The 22,804-nt window shown below is 36.2% G+C and overlaps 1 protein-coding gene across 2 annotated transcripts in view; it reads right to left on the bottom strand.

Moving 5' to 3' along the window:
- Positions 1 to 4,891: 4,891 nt before the first annotated feature.
- LOC149618566 (uncharacterized) overlaps positions 4,892 to 22,804 on the bottom strand; it is a 93,222-nt gene continuing 75,309 nt past the window's right edge. For both annotated transcript variants that reach the window (XM_089855545.1, XM_089855546.1), the window contains 7 exons: positions 12,943 to 13,137; positions 12,607 to 12,875; positions 11,295 to 12,534; positions 10,895 to 11,156; positions 10,676 to 10,823; positions 10,501 to 10,611; positions 4,892 to 9,984 (listed from right to left, as the gene is read on the bottom strand). In XM_089855545.1, the coding sequence (XP_089711671.1) occupies positions 9,177 to 9,984; positions 10,501 to 10,611; positions 10,676 to 10,823; positions 10,895 to 11,156; positions 11,295 to 12,534; positions 12,607 to 12,875; positions 12,943 to 13,137 (3,033 nt within the window). In that variant the 3' untranslated portion in view covers positions 4,892 to 9,176. The remainder of the gene's footprint in view (positions 9,985 to 10,500; positions 10,612 to 10,675; positions 10,824 to 10,894; positions 11,157 to 11,294; positions 12,535 to 12,606; positions 12,876 to 12,942; positions 13,138 to 22,804) is intronic.

Genomic DNA, 22,804 nt, shown 5'->3' with positions numbered 1-22,804 from the left:
TTTTTTGCGTGGTTTTTTTTTGTATTTTTATTAATTTTTTTATAAATTTTAAATTTTTTTTTATTTAAAAATTCTTTTTTATAATGTTTTTGCCTATTTTATTTAATAAAAAGGTTAAAAAGGGGCCTAAAAATATCACCCTAAGTCCAGAGGCAAAAAAATCGAAACCAAGTCTAGTATATTAAAAATTCAAGAAAACAAAGAACGAGGTTTAAGGCAAAATTTATTCAATAAAAATCAAAAAAAAACAGAAGTGTTTACAAAATTTCGAACAAAACAATATTAAAGAGTTTTGTAAGTTAAAGTTTGAACGTAAAAAAAATAGTAAGTAGTTACAAATAAAATTTGCAAGCAAAAAAATTAAGTTAAGTGGTTACATGAAAAAATTGCAAGTTAAAAACATGTATTTTGTGTCTTCTAGCTTCGATGATTTCCTCCATATCTTTTAAGTCAGCGCTGAGAGAAAGAGCAAGTCCAGAAGACATCATGTAACGTGAATCCAACGAAGCATGTCATCAGGAATGATACATAGCAAGTCTAGCACAGCGGAAGTCATCAGAAATGATACATAGCAAGTCTAGCACAGCGGAAGTCATCAGAAATGATACATAGCAAGTCTAGCACAGCGGAAGTCATCGGGAATGATACGTCTCGGAGTGACAAGCAACAGAAAAATCCAAGAATATCAGCAGCATCTATAAATGAAAACATTAATAACACATCATAAACTATTGCCTATTTTAGGGCAGAACGAAATAATCTCTTAGATTAAATAATTTAAGAAAAACGTGTCATTAATTAAAAAACAGGCTTGAAATGACTTCCGCGATTGGCACCCTTAAATAATAATCTGGCTAACTAATTATTTCCCAAAATTGTATAGAAAATAGTTTTAGAAAAGCCTACCATTTATTTTAAGTTAAATTATGCACCCTTTTATTACCTTAATAATTTAAAACATTGCCTAAACTAGTTTTAGGAAACCTGACCTTTCAATTAAATTATAGCTTAACAATGAAAATAATTTATAATATCCCCTTAACTAATTTTAGAAAAAAAAATCTATTTATTTTAAATTAAATTACGTAACTTAATCATGAAAATAATTTAAAACATCCCATAAACTAATTTTAGAAAAACCTGCCATAAATTTATTTTAAATTACTTAGCTTGAAATTAAATATGGTGTCCCTTTTAATAGCTTAATAATTTAAAATATCCCCTTGAGTAATTTTAGAAAATCTGCCATTTATTTGATTTAAACCATTCCCACAGAACCGATAAATAAAAAACCTTGGGACAAGGCTTAACTTAGGCTTAGGTTAGCACAGCCTCGTGTCTTAAAATTATCTCTTCGGGTCGCTTTATCTCTAAATTAGTTTAAAATACCCCCTTGAATAATTTTAGGAAAACCTGCTTTTCTAACCTGCTTAACTATTCTCACAGACAGAACCCGGAAATAACTGGGTTTAAATGGGAAAAGGCTTAAACTTAGGCTAAGGGCAACCTCGTGTCTTAAAATTACCTCGGCAGGACTTGATTTCCGAAAATCTGTCGCGCTATCTCTAAATTAAAAATATCCCATTGACTAATTTTAGGATAACCTGCTTTTATTTTAAAACTATTCCCACAGACAGACACCGTAAATAACTAGGGTTTAAATGGGACAAGGCTTAAACTTAGGCTTAGGGCAACCTCGTGTCTTTAAATTATCTAGGCAGGACTTGATTTCCGAAAATCTGTTGAGTTATTTCTAAATTAATTACGTACCCCGTTTAATATGTTTAATAGCTTGTAATAATAGCCTCTAAACTAAGGGATTCTCTCTTGTCCAACATCTCGTTGTAATATTTCATTTATGGTACTTTATTTTTAATAAATAAATAAAAATAACTAACATTTAACATTACCTAATTAATTTAAATACTTGAAATTAAATAAATAATTTAAGGGGAGCTAGATGAATTTGGATTGAAATTTAAGCTTACGGACTGTTAAGCACGAGGAGGCCAAGCAATGGCAGCCAAGTAAGTTGAAGAGCTTCGTATTCAGCTTGCATCCTCGGGAAAAACTATCAGCGAAATGGCGGCTTCCAGGCAACGGTTGAATCGTAACGATCAACTGAGCGGTAAAGGTTTTTCCAAGTGACTTTCCTCGACTGCTTCTTGGCAACAAATGAGCTGGCTTGTAAGTCATAACTGGAAGTAAATTTCCAACGTCAGCTGAGCGGGAAAGATTTTCCGAAGTGACCTCCTCCACGGCTACGAGGCAAAGAAAGAACGCGGCTCTAACTTCTAACTACAAAATAATTTTCCAACGTCGGGACTGGGGGCGCTAAAAGCGCCGATGCGCGGACTCGGATGCGTCGTGTCCTAGGCCTATATTAATGAACGCTAGGCCTATATATATTAATGAACTCTAGGCCTATATTAATGAAAGTAATTGAATGGATAATCATTACATTATTAACATCTATTGTGACGTCACAAGTCAATTACATCTGTGACGTGGTCACATAACTTGGCGTCATAGGTCACGTGACTTGACGTCACAGGTCACGTGACCTGACGTCACAGGTCACGTGATCTGACGTCATAAGTCACGTGATCTGACGTCATAACTCACCTGATTTGACGTCATAGGTCACGCGATTTGACGTCATGCCACATGACCGGATATGACGTCATGCCACGTGACCGGGTTTGATTAATCTGTTCACACTTATAAACATACACTTTTGCGTAAAGTAAATACTTGAAGCATTAGTTTGTGCCGTTTCGCGTGGCTGCTATGTCACGCTTGAGTCCAATGTACTTCGGATAAAATCATTCATTATAACTTTGTTAATGTATTCAAAACTTTCATTGGATAAAGTCATTTACTCTGACAGCTTATTAAGAGTGTTGACACTCTTAATAACATATTCGACTCACCGCTCTAATTTTGAGAAAACACTTAGGTAAATAATACACTAAATCAGAGGTATGAATCAAGTTTCTATACCCTAGCCGATAACTATATTTAGTAGGCTTATAAGTAAAAATAAATTTATAAGGCAGACTTATAAATATTAATGCAATATTTTATTTCGAAACATATTCCATTATATACATTCGGATTTATTAAAAACTAGTAAATAAAATTCTTTTCAAAAAGTGTGTAATTATTCATTACAACTTTGGTTAAGGTCATTTATTCTGTTTATTATTCGACTCATCTGTTCTGTTATATTGAGAAAGCCCTTTAATGTAGTGGAATTTTACTTTAACTAGCTGCAAAGGCAACCGGTGTTTGCTCTCCTGCTCATAAAATTTCAGATGGGCATGGCACCGTGGGGTGAATTCTATAACCCACAAACCTCGTCTTAACGTGGGACAAAATTTTTTTTACTAATGTTCTGATGTTGGGAAGATGCATGTTACAATTACCCCTATTTTTGGTACACTTTTCTCCAAATAAAAGTAATATATACTCCTGCTTATATTCAGAGGGTACCAATCAAGTTTCTATAACATAGTCATAACTATAATTAGTAAGCTTATAAATAGAAATAATTTTATAATTTTTTAATTATTAATGCAAGTTTTTATTTTGATTTATATTCCATTGATACATTAGATTTTATCAAAAAGATTAATAATGAAAATAGTAAAAATATTTTTAAAAACGTGTAACTTCTGAGTGTTGAGTCCTGGTACATGTTGGTTCTGAAAATGATAACAAAATTTCTATTATTATCAAATTTTAATCGGCGTAGAATTAAAGCTGTTTTTCCACGCAAATACCCTACTGATCATTACGGTGGCTGTTAGGATCGAAAACTAGGGTATTTGTTTGGCAAATCGTAGCATTATGCTCGTTCGTAAAGTCACTGAGGCCAGAATGCGCGAGTGGTTAGCCCCTCGGTGACACTATAAAGTAATTCAATCATATATAAAATTATATATGGTCGAGGGGTCCAACATTTACTCGAAATCACGTACGGTTCTCGCGAAATCTTTGAAGCAATCAATAAATTACGAAATCAAAGAGGAAATCTTTGGCGAAATCAAGAAGAAATTCCGAAACCTTTAGTGAAGTCGCGAAATCATTGACGAAATCACAAAATATTTGCGAAATCACGAAATTCCGTACGTTTTATTTTTGGGAATGTCGGACCCCTCGTAAATTGTACTTGGTATGCCTCAAAACATAAACATTTATATAGCTTAGAAAGAAATACCACTATGGCTGCACGGGATGGAGCAACGCCGGAATAGCCAGGAACGTTTAAAACAATACCGAACATCTGCAATTATAATAAATAAATTAATTAGTTCTTCCATCATAGAACTAAGCAGAAATATTCAATTAATTTGCTTGAATCGGCAACATGAAAGATTTGATTAAAGAAACAAATCAAAATTTTCTGATAAAGAAACGTTAAAAAAATACTTTAACATATCTCTTACTTGAGAAGTATTACTGCTGAAAGCTTTTGTAGAGCTGAGAATATGTAAATCGAGTCTTACCTTTCATGATTCAAGGAGGATGGAGGGACGAAGAGAACCATCCAAACCGCGGGTCCCGTCTCTTTAGATGGTTACTGAAAAGATATCTAAGGGATTAAAATTAAACACTTACTCCCGTCTTTTCACAAACCTTAATTTGAGAATATGAAATATTAAATTTAAGCTCGAGATTTGAATCATAATGAAACTTTTAATGAAATGTAGCACGTGGTTTATAGAGAATATTTTGAAACCAATACTAAAAAAGTTCAACTTAACTTTACAAAACGAGATACTATACCTTTTCAGCCTTTGCTAGTGCTGTAAAGTTAGGTTTGAAAAAGGTGTACCCCTTTGGTCGCGAAACTTATAACTCATAAAATAAAATGTTAAAACTGAGATGTTTTTAAACAATTTAATACAATCAGTAATTTTGCAATAATATTACATAATGAGAAAATATAAATATAGTTTGTGAAAATTTGAACGTTACTCGTAAACAATAACGATTATGAGACAAATTAACGTAATCTTAATGATTTTAAAGTATGCGAAATGCGAAGGTTTACACGGAATTCTCAGTGTTCGATTATATTTGTACAATTTCGTTCACTTACAATTTGTAAAATGAAAAAATATTAAACCTGTAATTTAATCTTTGGAAGAACATTTCTTTTAACCGCTAATAACATATACTTTTCTTCGGTTTATGTTACGTTTTGATTTCATTGTTCGGTTTTTTTTTATACAATTAAGGATTGCTAACGAAAACTATTAAAGGCAACGGTTTAATTTACAGTATTTAAAAACAAGGTTTAATTAAACGCAAAGATATGTATGCATATTCGTTTTCTAATTAAAATAACATAGGTATTATTGGTTTGTTAACTTGATTATGCCCTATTTAATGCTACTGATGTAGCAATCCATCACAAGCAAAGTTTGCGTGAATGGGAAGGATCTGATTCAATTTTAATTCCATTCTAAGATATGCTTCTTTCGTTGAAAGGCTTTACACGTCCATGTAAATATTATTTATCTGTTTGTCTTTGTACCTTCTGTTTTGTCATGGTTATTTAAATACAACTCTTTTTAAAATTATTTATAATAGGCCTACAACTAATAGGAATTATTGTTTAGCCATTTTGTCAACGCATCTTAAGGTGGGTTTTGTGGGAGGAGCTACACTTATCAATATGCGTGACGTCACGAGCATTTTATCTCGTTGCGTGTTGAATCATGCGCGTGCGCCTGACCTCGCGTTGCTACCAACCAATGAAATCAAAGTAAGAAAGACAGCCCGAACCCCCAAAACCCGCTTAGAAATCAGCATATATGGTGACACGTTAATTAACACAATTATTCCTATTAGAATGTATTCCTGCTATAAATGTTATGATAGTTTTACCAACAAATCAATCATTATTTTAAGGTTCTATTTTCAATCAAATTTCGGGGTATTACATTATGAAACTTCTTAATTAATTTGTATAAATTTTGGTCCATAATTAATATTTAACAATAAACTCTGCCATATATATATAAATAAAACCACCGGTTAAATTGCACCACTATAAATTTGTTCCAGTAACGTAAAAAAAATCTAAACACTTTTTATGAATTAAATATAAGGCAGTGAGCAAAACCCGTTTTCGCAAAAGAAAAAGCTATTTTATCAATAAGGCAAACTCTATATCAGGGATTGCCAACACGCAGCCCGGGGACCACACGTGGTCCGCTGAGTTTTTAATTGCGGCCCGCCTAACAAATTTGGGAAGCTGTTTTTCCCGCACTTTGTGAAATCATATTTTAATAAAAACGTTTTCATGTTTCTAATTTATGCGTTATTAATTTTAAATTTGAAACCTGCGGTCCGCGACATAGTTGGAATTTTGGAATTTGGCCCTTTAGCCGAAAAGGTTGGCCACCCCTGCAGTCTATATTATATTTTTCTATTTATGTTTCTACAAGAAACAGAAACGTATCATTGTTTTTTGTAAATTTCCTTTAAAACTACTTGTAAATATTATCATAGCATTCTTTCCCTACAAAAATTAGCACCCAGATATTACTAACAGTGGGAAAATCACAACAATGGCTTTATCGATCACATCCACACACATTTATAGTAAAAGATTTTTCGTGGTAAAGGACAGATATATATATAATAATTAGCAGATAGTGTGAAGATTAGAATTGTTTCAAGGAATGTTTTTTGTATTTTACACACATAATTTGGGTGCGAGTGCTTCCTGCCTTTGGTATGTTCATTATCGAAGGGTTAATTGAGAAAACCTGGTCAGAAATGAGCGATCGCTTAGGGTTTTTTATCAAAATTGCTAATTAATTTGAGATTTTTAAGAATAAGATAACGTATCGCGTACCAATTCAAATATTTAGTATTTAATCTGTTCAGACTAATCACTGGTATACTCTTTGTACAGCGACACGAATTGTGTCATAGGTTCATGAACTTACCACACATTAGATCGTTTTGAAGGATATGCTTGTGTTTCCCGTTTGAAATTGCGTCTCCAGATGTCGCTATGGTCGTAACGCAAGCATTGGTCGATTTTTCAAACGCATACGCTACGAAACGCTTCAAGAGGCGTTAATGGGTTGTGACATAAGTTAATTATACCTCTAAGTACACAAATCGCTACCACTTCTATGGCAATAGTGTTTGTCTGGCTCCCTTTAATGAAACCCTATACTCTTTCCGTATCATTTATCACCTCAACTTCAATACAAAATTGTACTGCCTAGCCTAGCGTTTCTTTTATCAATTTTAGAATGTTTCAGGACTGAAACCGCCTCTATCTCACGAGAGAGAGAGGGATTTGGGGTTGCTTAAGTAAAATTCGTTCCCCCCCAGTGCCTGCCTATACGAAACGTAAAACTCTCCTTTATTCCACTGGATGATTTTATTTTTCGTCTCGACCGCTTGGTGGCTGCACCGCGACAGAAATTTTAAAATTTTCTCTCTTCGGATCTTAGCGCTATACGAGTTCTGACGTCACAGTAGCCTGCCAAAGATGCCCAGTCGTTCCCCGAATTTGTGTACTTAGAGGTATAATTAACTTATGGTTGTGAACGAACCGTACGGAGTGTACATTTATCTAGCTTCTTGCTGGTACAAAGCACAGGTTTTACAGCGCCATCATTCTTAATCTCCGACACATTGTATGATATTTTCTATTCAGAGGTATTGCTTATAATACTGAAAATTTGAATTGATAAGAAAAATATTGAGTTTTATAGATCAGTTTTGTAGTTAATAGCTGCTCTTTTAGAACTCTTGAGTCAAAGTTTAGATGTTTAAATTAATAAAAATAGCCTATTATAAATAAGATAAATAGAAGTGACACGTGGAACCTTTCTCCGCGATGATACTACCAGGAGCAGATGACCTGCTCCTGATACTACTATAGGTGGGCGTGTACTCTAGTAACCACATTACGTTTGAGCCATGTTGACATCAATTTCCTCTCAAGTATCATTGCGGTATCATTGCGGTATCATAAAAATCCGTTGTCCCTTCTACGTTTTTCCGTTAAAAATTATAAAATCACCAAAATTAAATTTAGAATTAGTTTAACTAATACTGGAGATGCATTAGATAAATATTTGGAAGAAGGTTGAAACATTTTCACTCGTGTATAGATTTTACGAAACGCTCAGTTGGCTAGATATATTTACGTGAAACGTCTATCATGTATTGGTAATATTTTCGAATATCTATTTTTAAACGCTGCTGTATTTAAGATGCATTTCCATGAATTGTATTAAACGTACTATAATATACTTGATATATTTATGCATATATAAAACAATTCTGAGATAATTTATATATATATATAAAGTTTTCAAACCCACATTCAGAAATATATCAGCAATTGAATTATTTTTTAAATAACTACTTAAAAAATTATAGCATAATCCTCGTATGGTTTTAAATCAGTATTTGAAATTTGATGTTCGCATAATTGTGGTATAGCTGAGCAAAATGGCTGAAGAAATTGAAATCTTGTTACGCCTGATAACAAAAGTATATCGGTATAGAAACTAATAGTACAGTTCATTAACAACCCCTGCCTTTTGCTGTAGACGACATGTAAACTGAGAAGCAAACTACCCTCCGCTCAAAACGCCTACAGGAACTAGCCAATCAGGGAAGAGCTTCTTGACGTCATAGGTTTAAAGAAAGTAGTACATGATGCTGGCTATCCAAATGTTTACTTTGCTACTTTATGAGCCTATTCACGGCTTATTCCCTGTTCGACGGTCGGGAAGGAATCATACGCAGAGGGGGTCGACACAATTCTGGAATAAAAGAGGGCTACTCATTTTACACTTCAGCGAAGTGTACTTTTTGTTTTTATATCTATATACTTTTGTTGATAAAGCCTGCATTCGGGAATCCTGCGTGTCTGTTAGTAAAAGTCGACTTTCACTCGTATGTAATTACATAAGACGCTCTTCACTTTCTAGTAACCCAATTGGTAAGGGGATAACTCTATAATACTGCTTAGAAACGCTCATACATTAAAACTAATTAAATGAATTTAAAGACAAAACTATATTAGAGTTGTTGAAAATTGGTCCTAAAAAGCTACTATAAATCTAAATGTGGGTTATTCAGATACTTTTGCCTTAATAATGACAAATACTTGGAAATTTTTTGCATCAATTTGAAAGTTTCCTATTAGAGCTTGGGTAGAGGCACCTTTTGCGAAAACCGTAATCATCCTCAATAATGGCGGTTGGATCTATATCGGAGTTCTTGACATTTGTACATCTCTGTTCCCTTTCTAATGACTGCGACAGGTTTCGTCTTTCAACTTGATCCGCGAATAACGAATAGAGATTGCTGCGTTGCTTCGGTTTGTTCCCGCTGTAAGTGTGAGACCTGAAAGCGCTTCCGCTTCTTCCGGTTGTATAACTTCCGTTTCCGGATATGGACGACCCACGCATGGACGCCTGAGCATAAATGAAATCCGTATCGTCTCTCAGTCGCGGTTGCAAACCCGATCTCGCTTTGACAAATCCGTCTGGGTCATAATGACCTTGGTAGTCTAAATCGTGTCTTAGGTCAGAAACCGACATCCGGCGTTGTTTGTGAAACATCCCGTCAGGTCTAGCCGGTAACGGAGGTGGGTGTCGACCGCCCGTTAAGTCCAGTTGACTCATTCCCGCTATAGAGTCATACACTATTTCTTCGTAAACGTGGTATTCCGCCGCCGTCGTGTACACTAGGGCTTGTCCTTGCGCGTTTCCAGTCACAAGAATGTGGTCTGTTTTCAACTTTTGGTTTTTGCTTTTGTACCTTCTTGGGAAAGTACCACCGCCGGCCGGTGACGATACAGTGTCTATTTTGGTTTCCTGAATGCGCCCCGATAATGGAATTGAGCTGTTAAAGGCGGAGGAAGTGGCATCGTTGATACCATTTCCGTTGATTTTGCGTTGACTTGAATTGCTTGGTAACTTCAAGCCACTGATAAATACATTAATTAAATACAATTAGTTAATTTAAAATTTTTGAAAAAATTAGTATGCGCCAGAAGGAGCCAACTATAATCTACAGATTCTAGCTTCTAGTCGTTTCATTTTCAGCGAAAAATTATATGAACATGTGCTTCACACGTGAGCAATAAGCCAAGCTTTTCAGTCAAGCCAAACCGGGCAATTTAAACTGATTGCTTTAACAATTACTTGATGTATCGCAAACTTTCAGTGTCAGTTGAAGCGTACATCCATCTTCTATCTATGAGTTATAAAGCATTGAAAATATTTTGCTTTTCGGGAAATACCAACTATCCTAGTTAAACCCTGAGGTTGCAAAGCACACCATTAATAAACTAGCTTTGTAACCAGAGTTGACGTATCTAACTATACGTGTTATTGCTTGTATTATAGTGACAAAATATGGTAATTTTAAAAACACGTGACTTAATAAAATAAATATTAAGATCTCTCTAGTGTTGTTGAACAATAAAATCAGACAACTTACGAGCTTTTAGATGGCCTGCAATTAACATTGGCAACTTTTCGAAACTGTATGTCTTCCAATATTTCCAACATACAACGAGCCACCTCGGTGAATCGATTTTTAAATTTTCCGCTGTAAATAAGAAATTTTAGCACTTAATATGATCATGACTTGTTAAGAAACATTTCGTAAATACCTGGATGACGTAGAATTGGCTTTGGTTTCTTCGGGGGAATGAACTTGAGCTTGGACAATTTGTTGCGAACCTTGAAGGACTTGGCTACTGTTGTATCCGCTAGATTCCAGATTGAGTGAGGTCGGTTTGTTAACCGAACTGTTTGGTTCTGTTAAAAATTTATTAAAGGTATCAAGAATTAGTTTACATTTTCAAGAAAACCAAGGGTTAAACACTAACCTTTCAGTCTCTTAACTTTAGCCACACTGGACTTTCCACTTCGATACTTCTCTTCGATCATGGTCACGTAGCTACAGGGGAATTCTTTAACACTCTCAAGATCGTAATACTCCGCTTTACCATAAAGCAGAGCGTCAATTTCTTCTTCGAATGTTGAATCCGTTGAAGCCACGTTGTCCGTCGCTCCTTCTGACAGACGGGATCTGATGCCCGCGCACAACGGGTCTTTTAAAATTGACTTAGAACCTTTCACGTACGCTCCCTAGTGAAGAAATTACATTATTAAATTTACAAATGGTTTCATAGCATTCATTAGCTCTATACTTTAAGGTCAGAAGGGCAATAGATAGAACCTGACAGACCAACCAACCACCATAATTTCAAATAGCAATTTGCATACTTGTTTCGAGCCTACGTAACTGCATCCGCTGTCCGAATATTGACTGGTGTGAGATTTGACTGAGACGTTCTTGGAGCTGTTCGTCGCGTAAAAGTACGAATCAGTATCGAAGCGTACCGACTTCTGCGACGTGGGAGAATCACCGTCACCGGATCCTGATGTGGTGAAATCCGAATTGTCCGATTCCTTACGGTTGGGTCGCATCTCCGACGAGATAGAGCGAGATCTTCGTCTGGGCCTTTGTTGCAGAGAAGCTCGCGGTATCTGAGGGCTTTGCGAACCCATTTGGCTCGTCGTACACTGGCTAGTCCTGTTACCCGATATATTGTCTTTCTGCTGCGCCGAAATGGAAGCGTTCATACTCGCTTCGCATTTTTGGATGGCCGTTATTAAAGTCCTTCTCAGATGCATTAAATGATCCAAATCAACGTCGTAGTATTCGGTTCTTCCGGTAAGGGGCGCGTTGCGCGAACCCACGGAACTGCCTTGTAACGAAGCAGTATCGTAGTAGTTCGTTAAATTTCCTTGAGGCCTCGTTGCAACCATCTGACCCGTTTCGAATCGACTCGCGTTTTCCATTTCGCCTTGGAAGAACTCAGTTCTCGCGTTTGTTGTCGCGACGCGTAATGGTAAAGTCTCCATAGCGGGATGCTTCTGGAAGTCAACGGCTTTCGTGCCCATTTTTGGCTTTGGGTCAATTCCCCTGTGATTAGGGCTCGAACTTGAGCTAGACGAGTCATTCACACCGCCGGAGTAGTTACCACTAGCATTACCACCCTTCTGCACGACCACGTTTGGCGACCTTCTGGACACACTAGGTGAGGTTTGCGCACCAGATTTAAGTTTAGAGTCTAATGCCCTTTCAGAACCCTGGTGGTGACCGGTGCTGGATAGACTACCTTTCCGTTGGGTAACGGGTGGAAGTCTTCGCCCGGTCAAACCGCACACGGTTTGTGGAGGTAGAATGGGTTCACCGCCGTAATACGAACTCTCAGGTATTTCCGGCGTGGGACAAAGACTCTTGTAACCACTATCGACAGAATTTGAACCGGCGTAACCAACAGATTCCCTGTCTTGGTCTTGCGTCGTGGTTTGAACCACCGTGGGTGGTGTTTCGAAAGAGTCATCAGAGTCACCGGGATCGTAATCCAAAGCACTTATGGTTTCCAAAAGTGGGTTGCAGTTTGGTTCGGATTTACTTCGCCGGTGATTCTTCGACTTCTCTTCACCTTTCTTTCTTCTATTAAGAAAGCAAAGATAATATTGACCATACTGATATAAAAGCTTTCCCTTTCCCCAGAATTTATCTTACCCCGGGTCTCGACTCCTTGGGGGTCTTTGAGGTGGTGCGACATTCATCCTTTTTCTTCTAACTCCTGGGGAACCGTAAAGAGCAGTGGCTCTAAGTACTTGTCGTTGATTGGCTGCGAGGACGTCTTCTTGGTAGCCAGATTCAGCGTCACTCGCTTTGAGCGGTTTCAAAGGCGGAAGTGGCAAAATAGCTCGTTGTTGAAGGCTTCCGAAAGCCGAGGCGTTTTGTCCGGCGTTTCCACCGGGTGATGTGAGAGGTTGGGCCCAAAACTAAATAGTACAAAATGATTATTTAAGTTAAAACAATTATTCATGTACCACAGGGAGATATATTTACCTCTAGCTTCTCATTGGATGCTCGGGTTGGTTCGGACGACCGGGCTAAAGCTGGAGTAGGATTTTGACTTAGCGGTTGTGCGAGGGCTGCTTGTGCCTTGCCAGCGTTTGTTCCTCCGATTAGCACCTCTTCAAAAATAGCGTACATGTGACACATCTGACGTGCGAAGTCATCCCCTTGCAAACTCAGTTCCGCCTTCAAGATCAAAAGAAACAACAGTGTCAAAAACGTTTTCTAATCGAAATAAAACGGCATTAAAAAAATTAAGTATTCTAAAAAATATTCCACTTCTTTAGCAGCTTTAATTCATTAAGTACTCATGATATTTATATACATTTTTTTAAGAACAGAAAAAAACCCAAACGAGTATTTGATGAATAGGTGTTGTCAAGTAATATTTGATGTATATTAAATGAATAACGAAAGTGGGTAATCGTGATTTCTGGATGCGTCTCACCTTCAAAACGATGTGTCTGCCCCTAACCAAAACACACCCAACCAAATTAAAATGCAAATTTGTCAGTCATTATAGCCTAGCGTATTAAAATACTTCAGCAAAGAGCATTTTACGAGTTACGGAAGACTTAACATACGCGTCACACACTCACACCTTATCCGGAATCATTAGAATTAGAAGAGGATAATAGAAGAAGGATGACACTACTTTAGTTATGTAACATGATTCTTTCCGGGCTCATCCTTTTTGTTTGCTCTCCCGCAAAACTTCAGATGGGTAACTATCGCACCGTGCTAGGGTGAATTCTATAACTGTTTGGTAGTTACTAAATCCTCAGCAATTAATTAACCAACAAACCTTGATTGTCTTGACGTGGGACAAAAATTAATCCACAAGCGCATGCATGCGTCTTGGCAAATAGTTAAACAGCGCTAATAGAAAAGGTAATGATGAGGTAACTATTTACATGGCGTATGTGATTCGGTTTAGTTACCTTGCTATAATAAATGTTAGTTCTGATGTTGGTTGGAAAGAATCATGTTACAATTACCCCGCTTTGTGGTGGTACACTTCTCTCGAAGAGAAGTTTAGTATACTTCTGTTAGAATCTAATGTATCGAATTGAGTGTCAAAAACCTCGTAAGAAAAACAATATAACTTTTCACCATCGATTGATTCAATTTAAAGTTCGTTTTGTTTGTCTCTTTCGACTGTACTCTTATAAATTTCCGCCGTGGGATCATTCTTAGGCTATTCAATGCCTTAAGTATTGTAATTAAGAACCCCGAGTTTCTTCTTGACTTTCCCATCTTATGGCCGCCAGGGTAAAATAAAAATTACATACGTATCTTTTAGTTTCTTCACAATTTTATCGTGAAAATTGCGCAATAGAAAAAATAATAGTTTCAATACAGAATCATTTTTCATGTTGTGTTAATGGAACAAGCGATTTTGCATAGCATATAATATGTTTAATGCAATTTCAATGAAGAGAGATTTATTCTAAACGGTTTACGAAGTCTTTTTGATATAGATTTTATGGTAATAACCTCTTGCACCAGTTTTTTTTACTCCATAATAGCGAGAAAAACAAAATTACATAAGTATTACTGCGAAGAAAAAAAAAATTCGAACACGCATAAAATAATTTCGTGTCATTTGAACTAATAATAAAAAATACACTCAATGTTTCGTTTGTCTGTCTAATTCTAGTTTCGAGTCGTTGTTGAACCCGTCAAAGTCCTTCACTATTAGTACTGAAATCTTTCTAATGTTTCAGAATACAAGTTTCATAACCAAGCCACTCCTTACTGATTTTAATTGCAATTTGGCAATAAGATAACAACGAAAGTGTTTCGCTCCACACTGTAATTCTAACGAAGGATTTAGAGGTTTACATGAAGTGCAATTCGGCAATAAGAAAACCGTGAAATTGTTTCACATCACACTATAAATCTAACAAAGCATTTGCAGGTTTTGAAGTGCAATATGGCAACAAGGAAATGGTTTAACTCCGCACTGTAATTTTATCGAAGGCATTGGAGGTTTACATGAAGTACAATTCGGCAATAAGAAAACCATGAAATTGTTTCACTTCACACTATAATTCTAACAAAGCATTTGCAGGTTTTGAAGTGCAATATGGCAAAAACGAAATTGTTTCACTTTACACTGTTATTTTATCGAAGGATTTGGAGGTTTACATGTAGTGCAATTTGGCAATAAGAAAACAACGAAAGTGTTTCACTTCACACTGTAATTTTATCGAAGCATTTGGAGGTTTACACGTATTGCAATATGCTAATTAGAGAACAACACAGTGATGTATACGAAACAAATGTTTTGAGGTTTACAATCAATCACACACCTTGAAGTAAAACTTTCGATGGCGTGTTACCTAACTTGTTCCTTCAAACTTGAATTACGGATATAAGAAAAGCGCGGTAAGGCGAAATTTCTTCTCGCCCGTTGGCTCTTTTAACGCATTTCATACATAACATAGACCATCCATGTATTTTTAAAGATTTATCCCAAGTTCGCTCTCAGGAATTTTACCTTCGGTATTTTTATTCCCCTGATTTCTGGCCCTAGGATTTTTTTTAATTTTGTGGTCTACATTATATTTTGGGAGCGCGTAAAAGACATTTTTATATGCACCTGACGCTTCACCCTGCCGGGCATTCATTCTTCTTGACGGTTTTTTAGATTTTCCCCTTTTGGGTGGACCTAAGACAACTTACTCCCAGAGGGATTCGTACTAATGTGATATTTCTGGAATTGGAAGATAGTAAGCTGAGCACTTCACTTTCTCTTCACAGTTTCTTTCCATGAAACTTGAAATTCTCTATAACATATCCTAGATATCATGAGTTCATAAGATATGTTCCATAAGTTTGTAACTGATTACTGAGAACTGGTCATGCAATGCATGTTGTACGTCAAACGTCATAGTCTCGTAAAACCTGAGATATGAAGCTAGGTCTTTCTGATTATAATGTCCGAAATAATAACTCAGACAATCCATTTCAGTCATCGCATTTTAAATCTTTTTACATAGCTTAAGTTTCTAATTCTTTCCTGAATTAATATTACCAAGAATAAATACAATCACTGAGAATTATTGTGCCCCATATCTCCAACGTTAATTTCTATACAGGTTTTGTGGGTGGGACTTGAGAACGCTTCATAATTTTGACGTCTTTCTAACTGCGATCTCATTGGTTGGTAGCAAAGCGAGATTATTTAATTCACCATCTAAAATTTTTCATACATAATGATTAGTCTGGCTCGTCCCACAAATTCCGCCTAGATATGTTGAGTGAAAATGGTTACGCAGTGATCCCCCTTTCAGCTGTATACATTCCTGATTTTACCCAGTAGCACCTAGTACACTCTGCGGAACAATGGGTCTTTTCAAGAAGTTAAAATCCGTAAAAATGACATCGGGGGGTTAGGGGAATGCAGAGGCATTCTGCCCTTCTGCGTCTATGCGAGCGCCCCATGGTGGAAAGTAATTTATAAAATACTCTTTTCAATCTATCTTAAAACTTCTACTAATCCTTTTGGTGGTGTTAATGGTCCTTTAACGATGGAGTTAAAAAATTCCCCTTTCACTGAGTGAATCGATCAGCGTGCCCTTAGCGATATGTTGGGCAGATTTCGACGATATTATAATCGGTTGGAGACGCTAAATTGGAATTAATGACGCTTATTGCCTTCGCCCATCTTCCCGCGTTGAGAGATGAGTTGGACTGGGTTTTGAAAAAAAAAATTGCAATGGATAAGCTCGGCCCCTGGGAATTATAATGAAACTTTACCCATGCACTTTTTTGCTAGGAGTACGAATAAAATGGAGAAGAAATTGTGAACGGAGTTGAGTTTCCAATTTTAGGTCTTAAACGGTGAGGGGTAGGAAATTTGAAATGAGCTGGTAAGATCTCCACTGCGCAGCTCGAGTGAGATTGATTATTTGGAGATTGAATCTATTTACAAATAAAGTGGCCTCTGTACCCCAATCAACGTCAACGAAGCTTCCCCAGCATAGTCAGCGTTACGTAAGGGTCGTACTGCACGATATAGTGGCCCTCTGTGTTGCAATAAGTGGGAGCAATTTGCCATGCCTCTACCGAATCGCAAGCTACTCAGGGACAAGTTCATTGCCTACAACATCATTTAACTCTTTTCTCTAAGAGATGAGCCGAAAAGATCTCTACTGCGCAACTCGGCTCGAAAAAACACCACCACTCATTGGCCAGACTACTGAGTCACCTGTTAGCACGCCTACGCGTTAAACCTGGAACTTTTCCAGTGAACACCATTTTTTAAAGTGTAAATTCATCTCCTACTAATGAGTTCTCCTTGTTTTCGGCTTGCTTAGAATGTCAAAAGAAAGCTCGCTTATAGAATGTCAAAATTAGCCCTTTTTTTAAAAGTAGATATTACAGCGGTTTAATTTTTATCCACCCTTTGCCCAAGGTTGGAATAAATTGTACGGAAGGATTGGGACGTGGATGATACATCGGAAGATTACATTTTTTCGACTTATAACCCTAACCCTGGTTGTAAAAAGTAGTTATTTTTCAAAATCTTTAGGGTAGTTCAATCATATTCTGTACTAAAAGTTCTTCTAAAGTCAAACAGAATCATTAAATAATGAAGGCACATCGATTTTTAGATCTAACAATATTTTAAAACGTAATATCTCAGCTTTTTATGTATCGATTCAATTAAACAATCGTTCTTTGAACTGTTGTGTTAAATTTCTGCTTGAAATTCTGTTAGAATGATTGTTAACCTACAATTTAAAGAGATTCTCCAAGCTTAAGTGTTTTTTCTATTTTAATCGAAAGAGCTTATAAAATAATGAATATATCAATTGGAACCATGTCTCTATCTACATTATTAAAGAAGATATGAGCAATTATGCTTCCGTAATGGATGGCACTACGCGTTAGGCTTCTCCACCAAGCACTGGGGAGGTACTCTCCAATTGGACGGATCCGTCACGTGGTACTAGGGCGTCCAATAGGGGTGCTTCCCAGTGCTCGCGAAGACGCCTAACGCGTAAACTGAATTGCGTGTATCTTCTTTAATAATGTAGATAGAAACATGGTTCCAATTGATACATTCATTATTTTTTACCCTCTTTCGATTAAAAATGAATAACATTCTAGAAGAGTGCATCACTTAAAGACTAAAGTCCCTGCAAAATTTCAGCTCAATAGAAAAATCAGTTTGGGTTATCAATCAATCAGGGCTTACTCAGATTTTGGGGGACACTACACGCAATTACATGCATATATTATCTATTTAATGTTGCACATAATTCTGTTTTTAATCAGAGCTAAGAGAAAAACTAACAAAAATATTTCTCAAGGTATACTTAGCCCTGTTTATTAAAAGAAATATCCGCACTAATTTAGTTAAATAAGTTGCACATAATTCTATCTTCAATAAAAGCTGACAGAAAAAAACTAACAAAAATATTTCCCAAGGCACCTAGCTCTGTTTATTAAAAGAAATATCCGCGCTAATTTAGTAAGTATAGAAGTTTTTAACTAATTTCATAAATGTACTCTTAATAAATTAGGGAACTTATCCTTTCATCGCAATTATTTTTATACATCATTCTCCCTTCTTTACTTTTAAATTATAACTCTAAGAGCTCTCGGCGTAATCAATTTTAGAAAATGAGCCCTTGAGTGAGTTTTCGTCCACATTTACAAAAATGGTTTTAGCAAAAGGCGGCACGACGTTTTTCAATTTAACTCTATCTCGCTCTCTCAATAATTTAATTATACTACAATTTTCCCCAGAAGAACCAATTTTATATTATATTTTCTAGTTTTGAGACGATGCCAAACGAAAGTGAAAAATTCCACCACCACTGGAAGAAGATTTTAGTCGAAACGAGGCCATCGATTCGTAGACTCTTTAAAAATATCAAAAAATCCAAGCCATGGAAAACTTTTCCATTAACTTAATTTAATAGTAGAGTTCTACAGTAGTTTTTCATTAAATTTATGGAGAAGAAGTACATCTATTGAAGTCTTTCCGGAATTAAGAAAGAGAGATCTGAAATTCTGAATTTAATTTTTTTTAGTTCGTAATGTTTTAAACCGATTACTATACGTAGGGTGTTTCTGATAAGTCTTTTATAACTCAAGGGGGATCTTCTGTGGGTGATTTTGAGTCGAAAATTTTCTGTGACATTTTTCTGTTCGGGGCACTGTTTTCGAGTTATAGATAACCAAGTAAAATACTCCAATAATAACTCGAAAACAGTACTTCAATACCTCCATGAAAGTTCCCGTAAAAATGGTTAATCTCAACGCATCTTAAATATATATTTAAACATATTTAAAATGTAGATTATGCTATACCAAGAAGTGATATCTAGTTTACTAGGGTGAAGGTATAAATTCGCCACATTTATAATCTAGCTTTATCTCCAGTCCAAAAGACGTAGGTCCGGAGTTAATCCCCGCCTCTAAATTACAACCAGCATCTCATTTGTCCTTGAAAACTCACGTCAGCGCGACGCGAATGACGACGAAAATTACAGTCATATTTTCCGACTGAGGAGAGGCGAAATAGCCCGGCCTCCTTTTACGTCCCCCCTTGTATTTTGAAAGGGGGACTGGGACTATGGCGCGCGAATACTTAGGCATCTTATACCTTCTCCTTAGTAAACTAGATATCTCTACTTGGTTATACCATATATTTTCAAAAATATTAATTTTAATATTTTCTCAGAATTTAGACAGAAAAGTTACTTTCCCATGACATTTTTCATTATTTAAAAAAAAATATCTCCTGCCCTCTAAATCATTATCTGAGCGGATATTTAGGTTTAGGTACATGCAAAAAAAGTCACTTAAAAACCAAGATAGTGCAAACAATGCATTAACAACGGTTGAGCTTCGGATGTAATTAGGCGTTGCTCAACTTTCACTTTCAAGAGACATCACGAATTTCTTAAGTACCCCGTGACGTCCCGGGTCTTTCTCACTCTCGCTCTCGCTCTAGAGTCCGAAGCAATTTACTCAAAATCGTTATTTAATTGTAGCGCGTCCAGTCATAAAACGTATTTAGTTTTGAAATGTCCAGCCCTCGGGTGTTGTACGGCTTTAAGTTCGCAATCACGCTGCAGACAAGCGAATTATACTACGACGTCGCAAAGGTCTGATAGATAAAGTTTTAGGTCACTTTATATTACCTTGTCGTTTATTTTAAAGGGAGTATAAAGATATTTGCAACCTAAACGTCGTGAGAGTGCACGTTATTTACAGACAGACAGACAGACAAACTGCGTTTCTCTTATTGCGATAGACCATTTTCATAATCGTTTGCTAATATGGGTTGTTTCTGAAATGTCTGGCACAAATTAAGGGGAGATTTTTGAGTCTAAAATGTTCTATGGGAGATTTTTGAGTCTAAAATGTTAAATAGGAGATTTTTGAGTCTAAAATGTTAAATGGGAGATTTTTGAGTCTAAAATGTTAAATGGGAGATTTTTGAGTCTAAAATGTTAATTAAATGGGAGATTTTTGAGTCTAAAATGTTAAATGGGAGATTTTTGAGTCTAAAATGTTAAATGGGAGATTTTTGAGTCTAAAATGTTAAATGGGAGATTTTTGAGTCTAAAATGTTCTATGGGAGATTTTTGAGTCAAAAATGTTCTATGGGAGATTTTTGAGTCAAAAATGTTCTATGGGAGATTTTTGAGTCTAAAATGTTGTATGGGAGATTTTGAGTCTAAAATATTCTATGGGATATTTTTGAGTCTAAAATGTTCCATGGGATTTTTTGAGTCTAAAATGTTCTATGGGATTTTTTTTGAGTCTAAAATATTCTATGGGAGACTTTTGAGTCTAAAATGTTCCATGTGAGATTGAATCAAAAAATTAAAAATGACCAATTTTTGCTGCCTTAACTTTTTGACCCATCTAGTTGAGGCCTTAAGTAGACGATACAAATGCGAACAAGCCCAACCCTATCTATAACCTTTCATCAATACGAAGTAACCGAAAAAAAGATAAAAAAAATCAATCAATTTTTTTTTTAAAAAAAAATCAAGATTTATACAATGACTTGATCCCTGCATACAAATTAATTATTCTACATCAAACCCACCTGATCTTTCTAAACAAGATTTAACACCACAAGCAAAAATTTTAAATAATTAGTAATCAACAGATACAACGAGACAGACGGGTCAGCTCAGTTGGGCGTCATCAAGACCATGCATGGAACTGCTTTATTTCTTTTTTTTTTTCTTTTTTGTTCGTCGATAGTCCAAAAAGGTTTGTTTTTATTTCAGATTAGAGTTCAAGAAACTTGGAATAGTTTATTTTTCGTTCAGGAAAAAGCACCCTGTCTTTGCCCCCCTTTGAAACAGAGGAACTTCAAGAGATAGTAGCATAAATGTTGGATAGATAATATTACTGAGCACTAAAAGGGCTAAAGAAATTTCCTCCCCCATTTCTTAACTTTAACTGCGCTTTATGGTTGCCAGTAATCGACGTAACAAAAGGGGATAGGAAATCCTCAGCATCGGGACATACAAGGGGTTTGGTACAATGCCGTTTCTGCGCACTATCATGGTATAAAAAGGCTACAGCGCATGCGCCAAAAAGCGAGATGGAGGGCAGCGTTTTACCTCCGTGTCTTTCCCCCTTAGTTACATCGAAATGGTCTATTTGCGAGAGCATCTCAGGTTTGGAACTGAATGATCACCGAATTTTCATTGCACTCACAAACGATTGGCAACGCACACTATGTATAAGGAAGTTTTTGATGTATGCATAACCTATATGTTTTGAGAAACAATACTGCCGTAATCTTTGGTGGTATTGACACAGTTATTACATGACAATGATGCAATAGTTAACGAAGTAACGGAGGGCGTGGCATGTCCTGTTTCTTTGTTTAAATTGTGGTTCTTTCGGAATGTTACAACTAACCCTGAGCCTGGGTACCACTGTACTAGGTTCCAGTGACGAGCTACAGATATTTTCCGCCAGATGGCGACACCGATATGATGTCTCCACGCAGTCAAACAGTACACTGTATTCCCTTCCCCCCTTTTTTAATCTTTCCAGTTTTCAAATATGAAAACTAATTTTCGCATATTTAAGTATTCATTCAAAAATATTTTAATTAAAATTAAATGCTACTATCCCTTTAAATGGCTAAGACGATGGGAAAACAGTAGAACTCCCTTTACGAAAAGTAAATTTAATTAAAGAATCCCCCCCCGTCCCCGTCTTTTGTACACTAGTCTTTCGTTTCATCGGACAGTGCAAATAATACAAGGGCAGGGCCAACCCGTGCACTTTCAAGTTAGCCTGACTAAATACATTTCAGGGTAAATGTACTTTGGTAAAAAGTACCTATTTATCTTAACAGTACGCACCAACTTAAGAATAATATATAAAAACAAGTCGGGAAAACCAAAATATTACCTCTCCGTGTCGAGAAGATTATATAACCTTAAGTATCCAATGAAAACGTCGACCTTTTGCCCTCATCCTTTCCCGCGCTTTGCGCTTCCGCATTTCATCCTTACTCTCAACATTATCTTCCTCCATTTTACATATAAAAATCAAATACTCACAAAAAGAAGTGGCAAAAACCTGCTGGTTCTTTACAACCACTTAATTTGACTTAATATCCAATTTCCAACAACAATAATATACCGGTAGTTTAATTGACAACCTACTAGCATCGCAATTCTCATAAGGAATGGCTCCCGCGGATAAAAAACGGCAATTTTCAACTAGGTGGGCGTTATCTCATAAGATTTGAAAAATATCATTTGTCTTTTTTACCAATGCCTAACCGTTTGGATTTTTTAAAGCAGTCTTAGCACCAAAAAATATTTTTGAATGAGGATAAAAAAGG

Source organism: Phalangium opilio, unplaced genomic scaffold (assembly GCF_054372755.1).
Source record: "Phalangium opilio isolate 3A_F unplaced genomic scaffold, DU_Popi_V2 ptg000209l_1, whole genome shotgun sequence".
Lineage (NCBI taxonomy): Eukaryota > Metazoa > Arthropoda > Arachnida > Opiliones > Phalangiidae > Phalangium > Phalangium opilio.
Note: the sequence above shows the minus strand (reverse complement) of the source record. Positions and strands in the feature narration are given on the sequence as shown.